At 34.7% G+C, this 25,139-nt stretch overlaps 1 protein-coding gene and 1 long non-coding RNA gene across 6 annotated transcripts in view; both read right to left on the reverse strand.

Annotated features, from left to right (window-relative positions):
- Positions 1 to 3,089: 3,089 nt before the first annotated feature.
- On the reverse strand, positions 3,090 to 3,970 carry LOC108369062 (uncharacterized). The gene is made up of 2 exons (XR_001848453.1): positions 3,651 to 3,970; positions 3,090 to 3,597 (listed from the first exon to the last, which is right to left on the reverse strand). It is a non-coding gene; the product is annotated as an uncharacterized LOC108369062 (long non-coding RNA).
- A 3,220-nt stretch (positions 3,971 to 7,190) lies between these two features.
- Positions 7,191 to 25,139, reverse strand: part of Tpr2 (Tetratricopeptide repeat protein 2) — a 28,506-nt gene continuing 10,557 nt past the window's right edge. For 4 of the 5 annotated variants that reach the window (XM_017624038.1, XM_017624037.1, XM_017624036.1 and 1 more), the window contains 3 exons: positions 9,944 to 10,396; positions 9,034 to 9,878; positions 7,191 to 7,793 (listed from right to left, as the gene is read on the reverse strand). In XM_017624038.1, the coding sequence (XP_017479527.1) occupies positions 7,708 to 7,793; positions 9,034 to 9,878; positions 9,944 to 10,396 (1,384 nt within the window). In that variant the 3' untranslated portion in view covers positions 7,191 to 7,707. Of the gene's footprint in view, positions 7,794 to 9,033; positions 9,879 to 9,943; positions 10,397 to 13,148; positions 13,436 to 25,139 lie in introns of those variants that run through there. The other variant, XM_017624041.1, reaches the window with a different exon arrangement.

A 25,139-nucleotide genomic window follows, 5' to 3' on the forward strand; every position in this document is an offset into this window, starting at 1 on the left:
GTTTATTAGGTTATCTAGTTATTTGGGGTATTCACAACGGTTTCGTATCGCGACATACGCTATCGTTAACTTTAAAAGCTAAATAATAGCCCAGTTATGCATACTTGCACTGCTATACACCATTTTTAAGTAAAAATCGAAACTCAACAGAATTCTACATGTTAAGTGCTATGCGTTGGGTAACCGCTTACACGCAAAGCCCGTTGTAACAGATTCTTATGTGACAACTCTCATGCAAAGCTAAGTATGCATAACTGTTGTTCCCCAACAAACCATTTTTTAACACGGTGAAAATTCATAATCACCCTCATTGCGAGAGTCGTGTCGAATGCAAGTCGTTTTTCGAGAGTCGAATCGTATCGAAAATTCCTCGCCATTGCCTAAAATTTCCACTCGACTAGTGTATTAAAACGGAAAAACTTGGCAGCACTGTATAGTTTTCAACGATTTTAGTCGCTTACTTATTTCATTACGACAATAGACAATGCTACTGTTGTCGAGTCGTACAATTTAGCCTAATTTACGACATACGCAATGAGGCTGAATATGACTGAATAAAAACATAATAACCGGATAACCCGATAACCGATAAAGCGTATCTATGTAAGTATGTGTATGTACATAATTATTATCATTTCATTAAAACTACAGTTAGGGCAATATGTAAGCTTGTTATTTGTGCTGTGTGCAATTCAATTGCTACCCAAATTTTAATTCTATTACAATTTTCTCGGAATCAAAAACCCGAATTTGCAGTTTTCACAAAAACTACTTTCTGATTTTAGAACCCTTCTGGGTTTTATTTGTCATGACCGATGTCAATTCTAACTTTAAAATCCAAAAGCAAATTCCATCGTACAGTTTCATAAGTAAAAACACTATCAGCTGATTGCCAAAAAATGCGTACAGCCGAGATCACCTGTTTTTTGGAATGTGCTCTTATCTTTTACAATTTCTTTCATTTCTATTACAATTTATTTTATTTCTATTACAATTTATTCAAAATACACTAACACACTGAACCAAAAACACCAATACACCAAACACACACCTACAGCCTGCCAGAAAAAACGTTAAGAAGAAGAGTTACTTTACTTATGGAACTGTACGATGGTAAATTCTACTAACCAGCCGACTGTTAAGTCTTAAGGGCCGACTGTCAGATAATGAACGAAAAGCCTGTCGAACGCATAAGCAAGGTAGTGTAGACTTTTTAGTGGCTATATTTTACTTACATGTGTTCAGTGTTGCCTTTGTTTTTATTTTTTACCAAAATTACCAGAAAAAGTTACCAAATTCAACAAAAAATTACCAAACTTATATTAAACTAAACTAAAATTTCGGAGCACTTCAAAATCAACAATTGTCAAGTTATGACCAATATTCACACATACCTATGTCAACAAGTGGCCGAAAATATTTTAAAAATTCAATGCTTGAAGGCAGTTCTGAACACGCTTTCGACTCAGACATAGGCAAAGAGTAGCCTTTTGAACGTACATACATATTTACATAGAATTCTACACATATGGTTGTCGGGTTACGCCGGAGGTAGGGCCATCGACAACCTTCTGGAACAGGCCTCGGTGTTATTTGCATCTGTAAATGTGACCTTTTCAATACATACATATGTAATTGCGTATATCTGTCAAATGCACAGTCTCTATTTAACTATTTAAAAATACGTACTTTGAAAACGAAATAATTTAAACTCAGATGATTTTATATTTGTGTGGCAGATGAAAATAGAAACAATTCTATTTCGTATGTACGTGCATCTGCTTTGTACGGAAACAAATCTAATTTGCCTTTACACGATATGTTGGCATTCCCAATATGTAAAAAGGTGCATGTACACATGCAAATACATATCGTATAAGAACACCTTAATAAGATGAATTGTATGAAAATGCACAAAGCATGCCACATAGATCGTTGAAGCTGCAGTGCGACGCGAAAAGATGGCCAACTCCCATCTTTTTGCGCGCTTTGACAATCAGCCGGCTAAATATTTATTTTGTTTCGTCCAAATTCGAGTTTTCACGTAGAAACATAAAACTTATTTACATTGCTGATATTTTTAAAACAAAATATTTAAAATCCACCGCAATTTTGAGGAGTAAAAAACAGTACAAAATTGGTTTTTTGGCGTTCATTGTGGCATACCTTTTGCATCTTCAGAATAAGACTTATTCGTGTATTCGTACGTTTGCATACACTTGCTTATTCCAATTATAGTCAGCCCTTTAGGTGGACTTTATTTATCAGACTCATTTTTGTGAAAATTGCAGATAGAGAGGGTATTGGCTATATGTATGTGAGAGCCTTCGATATATATTCCAAGAATTTTAAATTTAGAGACATACTAAAATTAAAGTCAACTCATACCTCGCTTTAGCAAACAATCAATTCATGGCTTCGTTTCTGAAGAATCGCAGTAATTTAGTTTACAGGAGTTGTACTTTTATTTGCCAATAGCTGTAATTCTTACATAAATATTTATGCAAATTAACGCCTAAATTCATAAAAAATAAATAAAGGACACTTTAAGTGCTTTATAATTCGAAAATTGTTGTACGAAAATGTCACTTTATAAAGCCTGTGAAATGTATGTACATTATTATTTATGAATAAGGCCACAAGTTTACAGTGGAACAATTTCATACCACTTATTTCTCAGACAAAGTTGTCCAGAAAAATACAGTGCAAGTAATCAATATATTAAAATCAAATATTCACATACATACATATGTACATATGTACACATGGACATGCATTGTGAATACATAAAACAAAGTCAAATAATAAAGAATAAAGTCAACGAAAAAGAGCCGAATCAATTAAAAAATAAATTCAAAGAATTATGTACCTCGCTTATTTGACACGTCGTCTTTTTATGTATTATACCTTTGTCTAAAACAAATATACATTGTACATACATACATATATATATAATTAAGTAACTCTACTTTAAACAGAGAAACCTATTGGATAAGTAGAACTAGAGAATTCAACTGTGTTTAAAATTAAGAATTTCAACAGTTATGGTTTTGTACGTTTATTATATGTATTTTTTCTATGGTGTAACTATTGATATATATATTTTTACTGAGAATATACACTTCATATATATTTAAGGAGTTTTTACAATACACGAAACGAAATGATACCCAAACTAAAGGTGTGAAAATGTCTGCAAGCATATACATACATACATATGTATGTATGTGCATAAATGTATTATAAATTTGTTGTATATTATGATAGACTACATGTGCACACAGTCGTACAAACAAAGCTCATCAATGAACCGTAAAACAATATCAGTCACAGATTTGTGTTATAAATAGGGAAGACAAAAATATACAAATGCATATTATGACACGAAATGCATATTTTGGCCGAAAAGGCATAAAAATGCAACAAAAAAAAAAATATTATTTTGCTAATAAGTTAATTAATTTTCGCATAATTTCATCGGACAATACATTTGCGGAGATAGCCAGGGTTGCTGGCGAGGTTTGTTTAATTGACAAAAAGAAAAAGCTGACAAACAACGGGAAGGCCCCTTATTTTCTAGTAAACAATTTTAATATGCTCGTAAAAATATTTCGGCTGTTGTTTTCCAATAGTGAAGTTTCGCGCTAAACCGGTTTTGGTGGTTGAAAAATTCAATAAAAATGTTTCGTTTTTAGCGAAAGCTGTTTAACAGTTTCACAGTGTGTTGCGAACTGAGCAGGGAATTTTATTCTGCATCTATTGTGGCTGCTCAATATCAGCAACAAAAATATTTTGTGTGAAGCAACACTTCAATCAAATGTTGCAATATTTTCACCTGGAGAGTTGTCATCTTTTAAATTCTGTCCAACAAAGTCTTGTGACGTAGAGCGTTCATTTTCAAAATACATATGTATATGTAAGAAAGGTGTGTTAAACAAGGTGTGATTGACAACTCTGGTCGGCTCTCTTTTAAGGTACTACTATGCCAAAAAATATAAACAACCGATTCAAAATTCATAAAAAATTTTCCCAATTTGACAATGTCAAATTCAATCACACTTTGTTGAATACATTTTGTATGTGTTAATCAAAAAAAAAATTTCGTTATACATATACATTTTTTGGGCATATATCAAGCATATTTTCAATATTTCGGAGTCATTTTAATGATCAATATAATTAAGTTTTTTGTGCATATTTTTGTCTTCCCTAGTTATAAATTATGCGTTTTATCATATACATACATATGTACATATACATACATACATACATTAGACGTAAGTACGTAGACATGAGTGTTTATACTTACAAATGTATGTATGTATGTATGTCTATTATAATTCAATTTATGTATGAGTACTCTATGCTTGAATGACCATCGTAAGAAATTATAGTATATGTACATAAGTACATACATACGTTGTCGCTAAGGTGATTGGAATTTATAAATGTCTACGAAATCCAACGATAAATCCGGTATAAAATTTTATAAAAATAACGTAAAACTCGTTCCTTAGGAAATATGCACCTACGCAAGGAGGACATTCCTTTGAACAAAACTACAGGAACCACAAAAACAAAACATATGAGTATAAGACATAAAAGCAACCACAAAATATAAAAGATAAAATGTTATATTGTACCTTGTTTAACTGGACTTAGATGTAAGAGTTTTTAAGTTTTATTTTGATACGTACGTACTAGTTAGAAAGATTTTTAGAAAAAGTAATTACTGGCAAGAATTGTAAAACCAAAAACAAAGTTTAAATACAAAAATCTAAAGGAAAATAATAAATGTGTACCTACGGTCTATTCGTGTCGAGAATTGCATATTGTTTTATTTGGAGCTAGCAAAGGACACCACTCGTTAAAGATGGTTATCGAAGATCGAAAGTGAAATTCGTATTATTAGCTATGCAACCATGTCGAAATTTTCGTTGAGTATCGAATATTCTATATACCTTTATTTTTTTTTTATTTTGAAATCAAAAAATATTTAGAGGTGGCTCAAAGCGCACAAAGTTTTCCATATATTTTATATGGGGAAATGCTATAGAATAGTTAAAAATCAATATTTTTTCTACCAGGAAACCCTATTTATCTGCAGGAGATTCCCAATAATAATAACCAATTGTTTATTTAACCAAAAACCCACAAAAACCCCGAAAAATACAGTGGGGCGACCAATAAAAAATCGTTAGTATTAAAAAATGGTTAAATAAACAATTGGGTATTATTATTGAAAGTATCCTGAAGAGAACCATAGTTTTCCGGTCGAAAAATATTGATTTTCAAGAATTCTCTTCTCTATCCAGAATTGCAGCGGGCGACGGTAAAGCGGTCGACGGTTAACCGCTGTCAAAATCAAAACTCACGAAGACATATGGAATGGCACATAATTGCGGTAGCAACATTTTTACCGCCCAGCGAGGGCGGCACATTGTTGATTGTAATAATTTCTATTATTTTCACAAGTTTGCAAATGCTTTTAACCATTACTTAGTCCGTTCCTTTGAATTTCGGACTAAAACCTGTGGAAATGTCAAACTACAATTTTACTCTCTCAAGTGAGAGTAAAGGAACAGATGGAAAAGTGCACGGGAACGCAAAAAGCACTTAGTCTGTTCCTTTGAACTTCGGACTAAAACCTGTGGAACTGTCAAACTACAATTTTACGCTCTCAAATGAGAGTAAAAGGAGAACAGATGCAGAAGTGCATAGGAACGCAAAAAGCACTATTTCCTGTAAAAACGTCAGTCGGTTTGTTTACATGTCATTTGTTCAACACTGATTTAGCTGAAATATCACTAAATAATTATTAAAATCTATACATATTCAAACATTCCGTTGTTTACTTCCATTTTTTTACAAATAAAAGGTACTTTGCTTTCATCGCTGTTTGTTTTTGCTTGCACATGCAAATCAGCTGATCGTTTGACACTTTTCATGAACTTACAGGAAAAGAAACTCCGGACTAAATCCTGTAACTTCTGACTAGGAACAGTTGCTCAGTTACTCTCTCAAATGTGTTCCCACTTACAGGTTTTATGTCAATAGGAACGACTTCCGGTAAGTTCTGACTAAATCCTTTAAACCGGACTGCTATTGGAAGAGACAATTTATTTCCAGCAAATATACACACACGCACGTACCAAACAAATAAAAATATTTTAATGAAAATTTCCAAATCAAAATGACAGTTAACGGAAGCCGTCATCAGCCGCAATTGTGTTTACTCTGACCGATTTCACTGCGGTAGGTGAACAGCCGACCGCTTTACCGCCGTCCGCTGTAATTCTGAGTAGAGCTTAATACTAATTTTTTATTGCAACCCGCAAAAATAATAACTGTTTTTTTTTTTTGTTAATTTCGGGAAGTTTTCAAATTAGAGGTAATGAAAGTTGGCAACAAACGCAAAATATCTGTGAAGTTTCAAGAGCGTGCCACCAAATTAAAAAAGATGGCAGCATGCAGGATATCTGTCGCAGATATTTTCTTATTTTTGAAATTAACGATTCTTTCATTTTAAAAGTTTAAGATACCTGAAAATGTTAAAATTAAGCTTTTGTAGCATCAGCGGGACTTGACGGATATGCCATAAATTTTTGAGACTAAATGTTTCCAAGGCTGACACTTTAGTAATCAAAATTTCATATTGCATTGTCGAAGACTGCCTTGAGGCGGGTGCTTTGCGATCAAATTCAGTAAATGTGCACAGTATGGAATGTACGCTGAACCGTTGTTCCATCAAAGGTATGCGTTCTTCGCATATAGGCGATGGCAAATAAATTGCGTGCCCTTGTCTCATGTTGCCGAGTTTCATGTCGTATCCAGGACAAAATGAATCAAAATTAGTAAAATTAATGTGGAATCCCTGAACCGCGGGCCTGACGGCCCATGCTATAATCCGGCCCAGATGAATATACTCAGCAAGATGTGCAAGCTAACTTTGTTGTGAAATTTGATCTTGGCTTTACTGTTAAAATTTGGCTCAACGCTTGCAGCGGGCAAAGTCGCGGAATAAGTCTAGTAAGATTATAAAAACTCTTGTTTGAATGTATAATATTATTTAATACAAATTAAAAACTAAATTAAATTTGAATTTACAATTGTAACAGTCTGTTCATTAACGTTGGGAGTTAAAAATACCCGACCACCACAATCATACACAGAGTATACCCACATTCCCATTGAAGTCCATCGATGTACTCTTTTATTGACATTATAAACAAGTAGACATTCACATACATAAATTGAAATTGTATATGTTTAAATTGGGAATCAAAAATGCTTTACTGTTGTGTTTTTGGTTGTTAAGTATCCAGTATTACTGCTTTTAATTTACCGTCCACAATTTTTGTTACAAAAATTTTCTATAACTCTTGTTTCCATCGGAATATGAATTGTGCTTAGTTATAATAGCTGGAATTCTACAATGAACTAGAATTTAATTCGGTTCGCTCTCTCGATAACCGCTATTGCAAAACCCTTGTAATACTCAATATATATTTAAATAAAAATACATAAAACGTTGGTAATTTTATTTTTGTTTTAAATTTCCTTCGAATTTGCGACAAGACAAGCAACGGTAACAATTTGGTTTTGGTTTCATTTTTAACTTTTGCACAAATGTATCTCCGCCGCTTGCTTTGTTGACAAATATCCTACGAAAAAGATTGTGGTTGTGATGAGGTGTCCATGCAAAATTTAAAATTCAAATCCGAATGATGCCCCGGGTCCTGTTCCACTGCTAAATTGGAAGAAATGCCGGAACATTTGATTTGGATCCAAATCTGTAAAAAAAAAACATTTAGTTTTACGTGCAGAACGCCAGGTAAGGAGGGAATGATTGGCCAATAAATTTTTAAGAAAAACTGAGTGCGTGCTGTTGTTGTTGCAACAGATACAAATTCCTCAAAGAGTTTTTGGGAAGTGTTGCTGGAGTTAAAGTCCTTGGCCAGATATAAATCTGGGTCGTTCCGGTTACGTAGACCCGACTATAGTGGGAACGGTCGTGCGAGTAGTCCCTATGCTCGGAAGAAGTGAACTTTCATAGGAAAAAATTCCAGAAAAGAAGTTTGCAATAAATATTCTATTATATTTTTGGTTGCGCAATTTTTGCGCGAGCTTTATTTTTAATCCCCTTGTTTATAACAATTTGCTAATCTTTATCCTTATCTTTACCTATGTCTATGTCATTTCTTAATGTTTATCTTTATCTGTCTTCGTCTTTATCTGTATCTTTATCCTCCATCTTCATCTCCACCTTAATATCTAATTTTCACCTCCATCTGTTATTTTAAAGTTCATCTTCATGCTCATCTTTGCCTTCATTTACTCCTTGAACTCAATCCTAATTTTTGTCATACATATTTTTATATTTGTCTTTTATTTGTGATTGCCTTTGACTACGCCTTCGCGTTTGTCTTTATGTCTGTCTGTCGTAATCCCTATATTTATCATTGTCTTTGTTTCTGTGTACATCCTTGTCTTTGTCTCTAACCGCCCAGCCCAAGGAGGCTTTGAATACAGACTTTCGTTTTATTTTTTCGTGTGCTGTTACAACAACAACCACCTTCACCGTGGCATAAAACATTTAACGGCAACATCTCCGACCTAGCTTAAGAAATTTCACTTCAATAAAAACAGTTAGTTGTATTAGTTTTTCCGTCGCTTCGATTCATAAGTGTAAAAGTGCTTCTTTGCAACCAATGTCTCCCTAGTCTGGATTATATGAAACTTGCACAATGTTCGTTAGTATGACTGCGGGTGAAAGTGAAAATTTAACCGCTTGATAACTTAAAGTATTTTGATGTTTTAGCTTAAAACGATCTTGTGTATTTTTGTGAGTTTGCATATAAATTTATTTAGTTCCTTGAGGTTAACGCGACTTTTACACATTTTAATTTCAAATTAGCGGTAAATTCACTCTTGAAATTTTTATCTACTATTTAATGAGCTATTTTAACTAATTGTTATGGACTTGAAATAAGTCTTTGCTTGTATTCGCTGGCTCTTGTTACTTATACTTACCTTGCTCTTGATCCTCTATATCTTGACCGCTATCATAACGCATTTTTTTCCGTTGATCTGACAAAATCGCATAGGCCTCCCCAATTTCTTTGAATTTCAGTTCCTCTTCTTTGCGTTCTTCAGCACTACTATTAGCATGCCGGTCAGGATGGTGCACTAATGCCTTCTTTCGGTATGCCTTCTTTACTTCGTCTTCGGTTGCGTTGCGAGAAATACCAAGGATCTTGTAGTAATCTTTACGCTTCGACTTCTTCAGTGCAAGTTTTGCATCGCGCAATAGTTTCTTGATTTCGGGAGTTTTTTGAAACTGCAAAGCAGTTTCGTAGTCATTCACGCACTCTTCGAATTTCTCTAGGTCATTATAGCAGCGCGCACGTAAAAGCAAAGCTTTCAGATATTGTGAATTGATATCCAAAACTCTTGTGCAATCAGCGATGGCATCACGCAATGCACCGATTTTGGAGTTTACCAATGCACGATTGTATAAAAGTTTCGAATTTATGTCCTTGTTCAGCTCATCTATCTTTAGTGCATCTGTGTATACAGTTTGTGCTTCACGAAAACGACCAGACTTAAAGAGGGTGTTGCCATTTTCCTTCATCTCTTTGAGAGCTTTACTTTTGTTTCGCATCTCTTTGGCTTTTTTATGATCGGGATCAAGTTGGAGTGCGCGTTCAAAATGCAATATGCCTTTTTCAAGATTATCAGTGTAGTAAAGACACAAACCACGAACATATATAGCATCAGCCGAAGTGGTGTCCAGCTTCATAACGCTTACGGCAATATCAACGGCCTCATCACACCGACCGAGAAAAGCGAGGCATTCGGCTTTGAGCAAACGATATCTGTGTAATGAAATTTGATCAGTTATATTTTTACAAAAATATTTAAATTAATAATACGATGTCACCTAATGCAGGCAGGTGCTATTGCCAATGCACTGTCCAAGTAATAGACAACATTGCGAAAAGCCTTGGAATCGTAATTTGTTTGTATCGTCTTCTCCAGCTGACGCAATTGCTGCAATCCCTGTTGCTCTGATTTAACAGCATTACTTTGCGAGTCCAAATCCAACACTTTTTTGATAGCCTGTTCGCAACCGACCATATCACCCATTAGCAAGCAGCATTTGGCGATGCGTACGTATGCCTTCTCGAATTTCGGATCTAATCTCACAGCCTGACGGGCGTCGTTCAATGCATTGATATAGTTAGAAAGCATCATGTAGCAGGCAGAGCGGTTGCCATAGTAAGCAGCGAAGTCGGGACACAATTGAATGGCATCGGAGTAGAGCTTAAGTGCAGCCTGGTAATTCTGTGCTTTGTACTGGTCATTGCCAAGCTTTTTCTTCTCCTCTGCAATACTAAGAAGCAAAAAATAATTAGGTAAATATAAATATGCAGCTCTAATAAAAAATGGCGAACCATAGCAACCGCCCCAAATAAGAAAAACTGTTTAAACTCTTAGTTACGGATTAATTTATTTTGAAATCGGCAGAAAAAAAGTGGGGAAATATTCGTAGCGAGACTTATATTTTTTACTTTTTTGTTAACGTCCTCACAGAAATAACTGTAAATAGTTAAATTAAAGAATAAGTCAACTTTTAAAAAGTTAACTACCCAATTCTGGGATAGGCCACTTCTGCTCTCTTGGCCACAAATGTACAATGGTTTGGCAAAGCTAAGAATCAATTTCACAGAGCTCCGCATGGACGTAAAATTTTGTTCAATCAAACCCCGTAAAATTTATGATAATGTATCTCTCTATATTCATCACGCTCCCGGTGGTTTTACACAGAGTGTCCAGATTTGGCGATTTCGCACCAATTTGGCGTTGTTTTTTTTTTTGATATTTGCGCGTAAAAATTTATGAAATCGCCATTGGCGATTTTTTCCCTTCAAGTAAATTTCTCCCAATTATAAAAGTTAGTTTTCCACGATAATTTTACAGAAGAAATACTTTCAAAAAATGATTTGATTTTGTCACCAGAAAAGGGTGTGAATCACAAGAGGGCGAGTTTCAGGGCCCTGCCAATTCCCTATTTGACTTTGAAGGAAAGAAGAGCTGCGGAAACTGAATATTTTAATCTTTTAACTTTCACATGGAATAACTTTTCTCAGAACCATTCCATCCGACTCTGAAGAGTTTTGGATAATTGCTTACGGAGCGAAAATTGCGCGTTTTTTAACAATCTGGGCCACCTGGTTTTACAATACAAACAGTTCTTATGCTCTTAAATGCCCTCCTCACCTCTGCTCGTGTCTGTTAGAAATCGATACAAAGTTTGTCGTGATTTGTATAAAACTTCGTACTTAAATATAAGATATTTAGAAGATCTACCTATCTCGGCAGACAGTTCGAAAACACCTTATCTCAGAAAACTTTTCAAGCGTTTGGTTGAAGAACGCCCTATCTCAAATTTTGAGTCAAGAACGCCCAATCCCAGAATTCGATTCAAAAACACCCAATCCCAGGTGCTGATTCAAAAACGCCCTATCTGAAAACATTTTTAATATATTTTCAGTTGTGATAGGACGTTTTTCAACTGAATGCTGAGATATGGCGTTCTTCAAGCAAATTCTGAAGTAGGGCATTCTTGAATAATAATAAATAATTTGACCTTAAATATACTGGACAGGTAGCAGCCCATACCTGCACTGCATTGAAAACTTATAGCATATCATGAAAACACAGGTAGCAATCAAATAAAAAAAAAAAAATGCCGAATATACGGGCGCATTCTGTAATTCACTCCTGCGTGAATTTCAACCAAAGTGGGGATGTCGGAAAAACATGATGCATCGAAAATATCGATGTTTTGCTTCGATGTATCGTAATAACGACGATATTGGTCAAAATAAAAAGCTCACGCCCACGCTCGTATTGAACTGTATAGTAGGCTTGAGTAAAAACACTATCAGATGATTGCCAAAAAATGCCCACAGCTGGGATCACCCGTTTTTTTTTGCGTTTGCTCTTATCTTTTACAATTTCTATTACATTTTCTCGCATTTCTATTACAATTTATTCAAAATACACGAACACACTGGCCCAAAAACACAAAAACAGACTAACCAAAACCCACCTAGCCAGCAAAAACATTTCATTTTTTGGGCATTACCGGTAATGCAAAGGCAAGAAAATTTACATTTATTCGATTATCTCCAATGACATGCTCATGTTAAAATAATGCATTCTGTAAACGAAAAGGTAAGCGGTTACTCTCGAAAAGTGGTTCCCCAATTTGGGGTAACCGCTTACCTTTGTAATTGTAAATTGTCTTGACGCGGCTTTTATTGCATTACTCGATTGATACAAAAATAAGTACTTCCCAAAAAGTTTAAAGTTTTTGCTGGGTACTTATGTTTCCAGTTAGTTGAGTCGATCTATTTAGAAACGTTTTATACCTGTGAGGTAAATAATAAAGAGTCTGCGCTGGATGAAGCTTATACCAAAATGTTCAGAAAATTACCCGGAACAACACATGAAAAACACGATTTTTTTAAGGCTCAACAAATTGTTATAAATGTCATCCCGAATTCTAAAATTTTCACTGAAAAATATGTTTTCACAATATTTTAACTTACTCATGTCGAAAAATGAATAAAATAAATTTTATTTTACTCATTCTTTGTATTCGAATAAAAAATTCCGCTTTTTCGCACAATCCTGGATAAAAAATCTTCAAGAATAAATTGCAAATATACGGTTGGTTCTCATATATTGTGGATAATTTGCTGCTCTATATTCTGATATTTTTTATTGTCTTGCTAGTAGTCGTATAACATAAGTTCTGAGCATTTTTTTTTTGCGTTAGCCTCGAAAACTTCATCAGCTTTTCATTAATTAACAATATTAGCGAAACACCTTGACCTCTTATTTTTTGTTCAGTTGTTCAGGGAAATTTTCTAAACATTCAGCTTTGAGTGTTATTTTGCGCAGACTATTTGAGAACTCAAATGCCAGATTGACTGTAGGTACTAAGTATAGTTTCGAAAGTCAAAAAGCTACACTCCTACGCTCTTGCCAAATGCAGAAATTCTTTTGTACTCTCGTATTTAATTTTTTTTTTTATCATTCCGTGCGCCTCTGTCTGTCATCTTTGTTTGACTCACCGAGGCAAGAATGTAAATTCATCTGAATTCATATAAAAATGTATGTTTGTTGGTATAAACTATCTTAACTATGTATATTATTTGTCACTATAAGATAATTAAATAGTTAAATGCATTAAGTAACCGGTATTTTGTGTCATTTTCGTAATAAATATATGTATAATGGTAGTATGTTTAAACAGCGATGGCACTGAATAACGAAGCGCTGTGTATATATATTTAAGTGGTATGAATGATGGCAAGCTTAGCCAACGAATGTTTCTTCACGAACTGCGATTAAAAACTAAGGAAAATACGAGGTACCGAAACTTGCACAACTCACTACTTAAAACTGAGAAAAGCGACTGGCTCGCGCTGCAAACCCTCAGCGCCAATGTGCATCGGCGGTTACGACGACGCCGATCAACTGTGGGGCAGTTGTGTTGCGCTGGCAAACGTAGGATGAACGACCGCTAGACCCGCGACCACCGGTCATCGACTGCTTGGCCTGAACGTAAGCATTATATGTAGATATGTACAGTGAAGAATATACATACATATGCACAGTGAGCATACATATATATATACAAAACGTACCCATTTGTCTACATTAGAGTGGTCCTTTCTTGCATGGAGAAAAATATATCGAGCCCTAACCGCCAAAATAACGTAAGCGTAAAAAGAAAATTTTTAAAAAAAATGTCGCTTACGTTATTTTGGCGGTTAGGGCTCGATATGATGTGGTAAAATTTTCGAAATCGCCCCCTAAAAGAGAACTAAAAACGAAAAAGTTCAAGTTTTGGCCGAATCAAGATGGTGATGCTGCAAAACGTTCTATGTCAATTATTACTTATTGGGCTCAAATAATCGATTATCTGTATCCGAAGGCATCTGTAAATCTCTCTACAATCATTAACCAAAGACAAAACTTTCAACTCTGCCCGATGAAGTCCAACGATTAACCGAAGTGTTCAGATCAGAGTTGCGTATTTTAATATCCTTATTGTTCTTATGTAAATCTGCGTTTAATTCAGAAATCTATATACGGCCGCTGTGGTGCAGTGGTAAGCAGTGCGCGCTTTCACTCATCGGCACCTGGGTTCAAGCCCTAGTCAAAGCAACATCGCAAAAAAAAATATAGAAAAAAGGTTTTTTCTTAACAGCGGTCGTCCCTCGGCAGGCAATGGCAAACCTCCGAGTGTATTTCTGCCATGAAAAACAGCTTCTCATAAAAATACAATCGCCGTTCGGAGTCGGCGTAAAACTGTAGGTCCCTCCGCTTTGTGTGACAACATCAAGGCGCACGCCACAAATCGGAGGAGAAGCTCGGCCAAACACTATAACATATGTGTAAGCGCCAATCTATTATTATTATTATATACGATTTGATTTGTCGACCAAATAAAAAATAAAATTTATTTGTTATTTGATTCGTTGGGCAAACAAAAACTAAATTTTATTTGTGATTTGATTTGCATTGTAAAAACTCGAAAATCGTGCTTGCTTTACATATTTTTTAGTTGGAAAATTACGAAAAAAAAAATATTTTTTATTTGGCCGACGAATCAAATCACCAATAAATTTCATCGTTCATTTATTCTAACAAATAATAAGTTTATTTTATTTCGGATTTGATACAACTGATTTGACTAATTCAAAACAATGCAACCCTGGTTCCTATAAGGGTAACAGATCATCTAAGCGCAAAAAGTAATAAGTGACATAGAACGCTCTGCGGCCGTGCGGCCGCTGTGGTGTAGTGGTAAGCAGTGCGATTCTGCATCTTCTACGATTTGCCGATAACTAGCCGATAACGACAAGTGTGCAGATCTCCTTTGAAATGCATGTGCTCGGCTCAAAATTTCAGGGCGAGACGATAACGCAACTATGATTGGACGACCAATGTGCAGAAAGCCTTACGAAATACATAAAGCTTCACCCACTACCGGGTTTTTAACCCAATACGAGGAGTAAAGTAGTAGTTGGTCGCGTTCGTATAAAATCGCAACAAATGATTTTATTTTAGATCAACAGTCGGTATACGGATCATAAAATAAGTTGTATATAAATATAAAAATCTCATTCAATACGATATAGTGAATAAGTTGAAATATTTCTTGCAATCATGTACCACTTAAAGGAGGTGTTACTTATCTTGCACTTGCGTGTGTCTAAATTTGGGTATCAATAAAATAGATTTTAAATATAGAAAGTTTTTAGACATGAAATATATTTTTAATTGTGATGAAGTTTTTAATAAATTAACATTTAATCTATATACATATGTACAGTAAAACGATTTTTTTTTTTGTGGTATTTTATAATAATTAGTGAATAGTAGACTTGCATACATACATATACATGTAGATTAGAGTGGTCCAAAAAAATAAAGTCGGAGTTTTAATGCCGGCACACCCTAGGATTGATCTATATCGAAAAAAATATACCCCTATTTTTTTATTTTGAAATCAAAAAATATTTAGGGAGTGCTCAAAGCGCTCAAAGTTTTCCATGTATTTTATATGGAAAAAAACAATTTTTCGTAGAAATAGTGTAGAATTCTGGAAAATCAATATTTTTCGACCGGAAAACTGTGGTTCTCTTCAGGAGACTTCCAGTGTTAATATCCAGTTGTTTATTTATTGAAATATTGATTTTCAAGAATTCTACACTATTTCTACGAAAAGTTTTTTTTTCTCCATATAAAATGCATGGAAAACTTCGAGCGCTTTGAGCACTACCTAAATTATTTTTTATTTCAAAATAAAAAATATGGGTATATAACAATCCTAGGGGGTGGCGGCATTAAAAATCCGACCTTATTTTTTTACATACATTTTTGGACCACTTTAATGTAGATACATACATATATTTACATTTTTAGACGACATATAATGTTTTAACGAAATCGGAACTCTTTTACTGTTTTTTGCCCACTGTACGAATCGAAAATATGGAGATTTTGTTTTTACTTTTCCATACGGAAGTGGCAAAGTTTCGATTATCGGAAGACAAGAATGGGTCACATTATCTACAATGTAAAGCATCAAGCATTTGGAGAGAGAGAAACTGGAAAAAAAAAAGAATTTTGCAACTCTTACAATTTGAAGTTGCAAAGCTGCAAAAATGGTTAAGTGGCACTTGGCGTACGTGGTGTGTGTAGATTGTAACGAGACATTATGACGGCGGCATCGTGGCCTTCTAATATACAAAGCCTAATTCAGTTTCTGGGCTAATGTGGCGAAGAATGGTGGTTCAAACACGCCCACAGACTTGTGCATTTGTGTATGTATATACAGTACTGTTTGAAACATAAGCAACTCTTTCTTTAACCACACATTCTGAGTGACGTAACGTTTTTTACATATATGTATGTATGTACATATATCGTTACCTAATATAGAACGGCCCTGTCTAACAATTTAGTTGCGACATAAGTGATGAAAAAAACTCCATAGAAAATCAAGACCTTTGCTGCGAATTTCTTTCATACGCTGTTTTTATTGCGGAATGTAAACTAGAAAGAAAAAACTAACTCCACGCACATTCATATCACTTGCAACAAATTTCAAATTGAAATTGCATGCCACTAATTTTCATGTACATATTTATTATTAATAACAGTGGTTCACAGCGAAAATGTTCTATGAATGTCACTATCTAATTCCTATGTCGAATTGCTCGGTGATTCCCAAAATCGAGATAATTTTTTTTTTTTATGGATATTTTTTCGAGATATTTGTCGTTATTCAGCTTAAAAAATTGTGGTTCCACTTACAGGCCTATTGATGATGTTCAAAGAAATACGAGACGCAGAAGATTGGGCATCAAGAAACGGAAGAGGAATGCTGCGAACAGCGAGAGAATTCAAGATTTAAAGATCGAAGAACTCCAACAAGAGTATTTTTCAGCCTCCGGAAGAAAAGGGGAGCTACTAACACGGCTTCAGGAAGCTATGAAAAAGAAAAGCATAGACGTTGACAAATACGACGACTTCCATCATGAGGACAACGAGGCATCCATGAAGGACGAAGAGAAGGAAGAGACTGCTTGTTCATCGAAGGCTATGCAGCAGAGCAGAATCCAGGAGGGTTCATCAACAGCTATGGACATGAACACGTTATTGGCTGCCATGTCACTAGGAAAAATAGAGCATTCGAGTGGAACAAAACTCTGAAAGAAGAGCTACGTACTGCCCCCGGTACCAGGTGCATTTAGAAGCGTACTGTCGCAAGTAATTGATCGCCAGGAGAAGGTAGTTGTCTACTCTATAGAGAGGAACTACTGCGTAAATTGGAGAGCTAATAGCGATGGTGGAGTACATTAAACATTTCCACAATTACCTCTATGGGCAACGCCATCGAGTTCGGGCGCATCATGCAGCGCCGATGTGGCTACTACAGAAGGATAGCTAGCCCGGTGGATTGAGACTGCAAAGTTATGAATTCGCTATTGATCACCGAAAGGAAAGTATCCATGGAAATGCTGCCGTGGTCCGACGACCATGTAGCTTAGAATGTAAGCACTGCTTGGGCATAGGCTAGGGATAGGCAGACGGCCAACTAAGGAGCTAGTGGCAGCGGAAAGTCCGATTGCAGAGGCATACTGGGCACAATGGAAGAACTGGCTGTTTGCATAGCATATGGGAAAGTGAAGATGGCCAGTGCTCCTGCAATGTAATAGTAGTTCCCATGGTAAGAATTCCGGTCGTCCTCAAGGAACTCCACAATGGTGCCAGTGCAGTGCTTCTGGGAATCACGAAGACCCTGGAGAAGATCAAGCAGAGGTTATATTGGGTTCGTTGTCGGCAACCGGTGGCAGAGTGTATTGTGGTAACTGCGCAGAATGTATTGCAGCAAAAGGACCGAAATCCAGAAGTCATGGCCAGATGAGGCGGTATAACTCAGGTGCACCATTTGAGCGGTTTGCCATGGATGTAACTTATCCCAATTCAAAACCAGGAAGCTAAGTTTGTACTACAATAAAAAACATAAAAATAAAATTTTTTAACTTTGAGCAAAACTGAGAAAAATTCAATAAATTTGCTTAAAAATTTGCAATCAGACTTTTTCGAAAAAAATTTTAAATGCATATTTCGTCGCTTGGAGAACAATACTACCTGGTTAGCATTTGGCGACGAAATTTCGATCGATTTTTTTAATTTGTTTCAGAGTTAAATGCCAATTTCCATATTTGATGCATACTGCGGAAAAGAAAATAACTTCAATGGAGGAAGATTTCATTTTAAATTAACAGCCATTTCATTTAAAAGCATTGTCGGAACTTTTCAACTATTTGCTTTCGAATTAGCAAAAATTGTAAATCGTGGTATGCACATTTGTCTTTAAAAATCTTCAACTTACTTGCGATTATTTATTTCAACAAATAATCATCTTAATTTAATTGACGTGAGGCTTTCAAATATTCCAAATTGTTCTTAGGGNTGGCCAGTGCTCCTGCAATGTAATAGTAGTTCCCATGGTAAGAATTCCGGCCGTCCTCAAGGAACTCCACAATGGTGCCAGTGCAGTGCTTCTGGGAATCACGAAGACCCTGGAAAAGATCAAGCAGAGGTTATATTGGGTTCGTTGTCGGCAACCGGTGGCAGAGTGTATTGTGGTAACTGCGCAGAATGTATTGCAGCAAAAGGACCGAAATCCAGAAGTCATGGCCAGATGAGGCGGTATAACTCAGGTGCACCATTTGAGCGGTTTGCCATGGATGTAACTTATCCCAATTCAAAACCAGGAAGCTAAGTTTGTACTACAATAAAAAACATAAAAATAAAATTTTTTAACTTTGAGCAAAACTGAGAAAAATTCAATAAATTTGCTTAAAAATTTGCAATCAGACTTTTTCGAAAAAAATTTTAAATGCATATTTCGTCGCTTGGAGAACAATACTACCTGGTTAGCATTTGGCGACGAAATTTCGATCGATTTTTTTAATTTGTTTCAGAGTTAAATGCCAATTTCCATATTTGATGCATACTGCGGAAAAGAAAATAACTTCAATGGAGGAAGATTTCATTTTAAATTAACAGCCATTTCATTTAAAAGCATTGTCGGAACTTTTCAACTATTTGCTTTCGAATTAGCAAAAATTGTAAATCGTGGTATGCACATTTGTCTTTAAAAATCTTCAACTTACTTGCGATTATTTATTTCAACAAATAATCATCTTAATTTAATTGACGTGAGGCTTTCAAATATTCCAAATTGTTCTTAGGGGCGATGCTTTGCTTCTTTCGATTTTCCGCGGATGCGCTTCATATCAAATTTTGGTCAAATGGCGCTTAAAATTTCACTATTGTCAAATGGTTCGACGCAACAAAAAAAAAACTCTTGAAGCTTCACACAATGTCCTAAGAGAAAAAATAAATATTTTAGAAATACATATACAGTGCCGAACAGAAGTATTGACACAGTGAATTTTTCGCAATATATGCAAAGTTCTTTATTCTAATTTATTTTCGATAATTTTTTATAAAAATATTGTTCATTCTACACACAAAACATAATAATAAAATCTCAAAACTTTGTGCAAAACTCAGGAAAATTCATTAAATTTGCACACTAATTTGCAACTCTTTACTCTGATTTTTTAGAAAAATTCTAGGTATGCAGTTTTACGCAAGTTCTTACATACAAACTAATTCGACAATTATTTTTTGTATGGAGAAAATGAGCAACACCTTCCACTAAAAAAATTGCCAAAAAACAACGCGATTTTCTAGCAACTTTAAACTTGCACCTTGCTATACTAAATTTGAATTGGATATAAAACTGCATACTTAGAATTTTTCTAAAAAATCTGAATAAAAAGTTGCAAATTAGTGTGCAAATTTAATGAATTTTTCTGAGTTTCGCTCAAACTTTAGATATTTTATTATTATGTTTTCTGGTGTAGAATGAACTATATTTTTATAAAAAATTATCGAAAATAAATTAGAATAAAAAACTTTGTTCGTCACTGTATGTATTTCCCTTGGTAGAATGAGGATTTGTTAAGCTGTGNATAAAAAATTATCGAAAATAAATTAGAATAAAAAACTTTGCATATATGGCCAAAAATTCACTGTGCCAATACTTTTGTTCGTCACTGTATGTATTTCCCTTGGTAGAATGAGGATTTATTAAGTTGTTTGTGAAGAAATAACATCAGAAATAAATTTTAAGATTCAACATTGGTCGCTATTTATTAAGTATGTACATATGTAGTATGTTAAAATAACCAAATATTTATTATCTAACACAGAAAAACTTCTCGTTTCCGTAAACCACGCGCCATGGACCTACTATTACCTTTTCTTCGATTTTTATTTTTGTTTTTTACTAACCACTAATTAAAGCTTGTCTTAAAAACAGTTTCCTCTAATTACTTGTTTCTTAAAATTTTCGTTCGAATATATAAACAAAACACGGAAGTGCGATTCATGAAACATCGCAAACTGGCATTTTTGGCGAAATTGCAATGTTTCGAACCAAATTGTATGAACGACGTATCGCAACTCCGGATTGCAAGTTATGCAATTGACAAATTATTTCAAAATGTCGCACATAAATGAAAAAAAATAAAAAAAGTTTTTGCGGCTTCGATTCCGGCTGAAGTCTTGAGAAAGAACTGATGAGGAGTTGTGGCGATCCACTAAATAGCAGCTACCGCTTAGACTTTCTTGCTTTTTCCATTTTTTCCTAAAAAACTAATCGTGGTACAAAGCTCAATAACACTGTTAAATCTATATATTAATGCGCCACAGCGAACATATGAATATACGCGAAGCAGCCTTAACTGATGATTTTCTTTAAGTATTTGAGGACAGCAAAAAAATATGTTTCCCGACTTTCGGACTTGGCAATGATTGTCAGCTCAAATAAAATGGCAGTCACAATTTTGTCGCAAGAAAGTTGTCATCCAAAAGTAGTCAGCAAATGCGACATTTGCAACAACTTTTCCGACCTTTCATGAATCGCCCTAATATAGCTGTCACTTGACGCAAACGCATAAGTAAAGTTGAAAGTTGAGCTAGTTTGTGCGTAACAGAATTCTCGAAGGCATTAGAAGAAAAATGTCGAAACCTTATTAAAAGGAAGAAGTTTTCCCACTGTTGCACACTTTTGGGGTAAATCAGCCTACGAAATCAAGGGTGGTTTTCATGGCAAAAATTTGCCGACCGCTGTTAAAAAAAAAACATTTTTCTATAGTTTTTTTGCGATGTTGTGATGGAGGGGTAGCGCGTACTGCTTTGACTTAGAATATACCAAAAAGATATTGGTCATGCAATTCTAATCTATCTATGAATTAGAGATGGGCAAAACAGTTGACCATTCCGCAGGGCCTGGGTTCGAGCCCAGTTTCCGACCGACTTCAAAAAATAAAAAACAAAAAAACGCGAGTCAAAATCTTTGCTTGAAATTCAACTTGAAAGCCAGCAGCCGGATTCCAACATTCATTCAAGAGAATTTTGGAATAGTTATTGTCGAATTCCTCTGTCAAAACTAAAAATGTGTTTAAGCATTAATTTCGTAATGAATTAGAATAGGTGTTAAAATGACTAACAATCTTTTGATATCTTTTGATTGATACCTTGAAAATGAAAATTATATAAGAAATGTTTGAGTTATTTACGTTTTATAAAAACTTGAATTACAAAATGGGAGAAAATCGTATAAAAAAAATGAAAATTGTGTTCCTAGAAAATTTTCTGGAGGAACAAGTTTTGCGATATAAAGACAATTCATCTTTTGAATGAATGTTGAATTGAGGAGAAATATTGTGATGGCAGTAATAGCATTGAGTAAATTTTATAATTCGCTCGGAGGACGGTGAAATTATACTAGGTGAAGTAATAAGAGCGAGAAGATTTGACAGTACCTTATTGCAGGGGTTCTTAAACTTTTGAGATGATGGAACCCTTACAAATCACCTTTCACTTCATGAAACCCCATATCAAATTACTAAAACTCCGGTGACTTTTCAACGGAAGAGTTGGGTTCCGCGGAACACAGTTTAAGAATCTCTGCCTTACTGGAAGTATTCGCCTCTTAGATTTTTTTAAATGAGTAAATAAAAAAAGTTAACCCTTTTTACTATTAAAGCGGCAATAATTTTAAGTTTTTATTTAATAAAATACGTAAGATTAAAAATTACTTTTGAAATATCCCCACTATATATAATAAGAAAGCCATATAAATTAACTAGTTTTAAGCATATGTAACTACATATTTCTTTGTTCAAATTATGAAATGAACCAAACAATTTTGTGGATTACGCTTGTATTTAGTATTCAAATATTAATACGCCACAAAGATAAACACTAACAAAAAATGCCTTCAAGAATTTTACTTAAATAAATCATTTCCTTCCATTAAAAGTAAAGTGATGTTCTAAATCCATGCAATAGTTATGCTAAAGTAAAAAAAAAAAGTGTATTCACACAAAAAGAGAAGCAAGATATTGAAGAGCACTCATATCGGGAAGTATCTATATCATCGCATTCTACGCTTTCAAAACACCATGTAAATGCCGCACAAACTGATGTGTTGAGGCAAAAAAAACTTTTAAAATGGCAAAGTTAATAAATAAGATGGTGTACAAAAAGAATTCGACAAGGACCCACCGACGAATGCACAATAAAATCTTGATAAAAGTAACCAGTGCAGTAACCAATTAACAGCTTTAAAGTGATAGTTTAGACAAAAAACACCTGTCCAAGTAGCGGCATTAGTCAACAAGATTTTGCCCGAAGAATACTTTAGAGGACTTACCAACGAATGCATAAAAAATGCTCGATGTAATTAGATACATACATACATGAAATCCACATCAAAAAAGTGGATACCGTAAGCACAAAAACGCAACACGGAAGCTTCGTGGCTATAATGGTTAACGAAATTAATTTAAATAGGTCACTATAATAGATTTATATAGATTGAAAAAAAATTAAGCTCGTATAAGTCACAAGTGGCACACCGCTGCCTTCAGTCGACTTATCTGGCCACCGCTGGTGCTTGGCTTAGTCATGATTAATTTTTTATTCACAAATAAATTATATACCAAAGATTTCACGAGTTTTTCACAAAAATATAAACAGAAAACTTTAGAAGAAAAAGTGCTGCTAGCAAATAACAAATAGCCAAATTGCCCCCTTAAATACACCAAAGCAACACATAACGTCGCCTGGATAAAAGATTGTCGTAAGCGCCATTTTGACGATTTTTAGTTCTAGATGCAGTTATATATTTTGAAATAAGGTGTTTCCTTTACTTTCCGAGATATTGACTACAACTTTTTCGAAAATTCAGTAAAAATTTAGTTGGTGATGCAGTCATATTAAACGAATCAATATCTTCAAAATGGCGTTCTCCATTTTTGAATATCTCCTTTAGTTTTCGAGATATTGAGTAAAATGTGTGGTTAATTTGGTTGTGAAATTTTGATCACATTTTGTCGTATTTCATACAAAGTGGCTGCCGAATTGAGGACAAATGACGCTTACGACAAAATTTGACTAAAGAAAATACTTCATAAACTCAAAACTAATTAACAATAAACATTAAAAATTAAATAATTTAAGAATTTTGTGAGCTAGTAACATTTTCAGAGACTTTGGAGAAAATCTATTTTCGCGGTTTTCGTTGAGAAATTGCATTCCAAACTTCGCGATCGCGATTTCCCACAACCTGCCGAAATTAACATACGACAATCTTTTACCCAGGCGACGATAAGTAGAAGGTCAAACGAATAAAAGCAACATTAGGTGCGTTCATAAGACGAAACTGTTGGCAACTGTTGAACCCAACAATTACGTCTTAGAAACGGCTTGATGAATATGCTGCCAAATGAACAGCTGATAAATGTAAACAGATGAAATTGCAATAAATAGAGATAGTTGCGCCGATAGTATTCACAATTCAACGCTAAGCTGCCGCCGTGTTGAAATAATCGTTCAATGTTATAATGAATTAAACAGTGTGCAATTATATAGCAAACATCTTAAAAACATATATTTAGAAACGTAGTGTTATTATAAAATATTTTAGTTACTTGCACTTAACAAAGCGGCGCAAAATTTAATATAAGCGGCGTAAGTCTTTTCGATCAGCTGTTTAGGCTAAGCCGAACACGTTGAGTTCAGGTAGCGTAAAAATTTTCAGCTGCAAAAAATGGCGGAAAGTTTCCAACTGTTGAGCTGAGCGGAACAACTCAACTGTGCGTTTCTGAGATAAATAGCCAACGGTTACCCAACAGCTACATCTTATGAACGCGCCCATTGTAAAATATAACGCAGTCGAATGCCAGAAAATGAACAGAGAATGCTGACTTATTGCTTCACCAGTTGTTTATTGTGCCGTGCGCTCGAAGAAGGGAAACCAAATTTTCTTTGTATGGAGCATGATACGGTCTAATGTTCATTTATATGTACATACATACAAAGAGCAATAAGTTGATACACAGAAATGGATTCATACTAAAAATTTATAAGCGGCGCATTTTGCGGTGAGCCACCAACCACCAAGAATTAGAAATATCGTGGTTTTGCATGATTAATTAATATGTACGTATGTATGTATGTATGTATGTACAAAATACAAGCTAACCAGATTAAAATATGTTAAGGAATTAAAAAAATATTTGGGTATAACTTAGGTTTGCAAGAATGTGCATATGGATGTAGACAGATAGATATTAATATGAAGTTAACACCGCGCACACTTCTTCTAAGTAGTAATTGTACAGTTGTGTTCAAAAAAATGGTAGTTCGATCAGATCAAAATGATTACAACTATTTTTTGATATGTTCCAATTTTTAAATAATAAAACTGGATCACAAATTTTAGTTTGGGCTGCAGAGAATATAGAGAACCATGTATGATCTTCTTCTGTTCGAGCCATCCATCAGCGCCAGGCACTCAACATTTCACTTCAAGTAAGAAGTAACAATATTTAAATATAAAACTAACTCAAGGATGAATTAAATAGAATTATAATCTGAATTGGCATAGCGAATGC

Source organism: Rhagoletis zephyria, unplaced genomic scaffold (genome assembly GCF_001687245.7).
Source record: "Rhagoletis zephyria isolate East Lansing unplaced genomic scaffold, Rhagoletis_zephyria_1.1 Rzeph_scaffold_03481, whole genome shotgun sequence".
In the NCBI taxonomy this organism is placed as follows: domain Eukaryota; kingdom Metazoa; phylum Arthropoda; class Insecta; order Diptera; family Tephritidae; genus Rhagoletis; species Rhagoletis zephyria.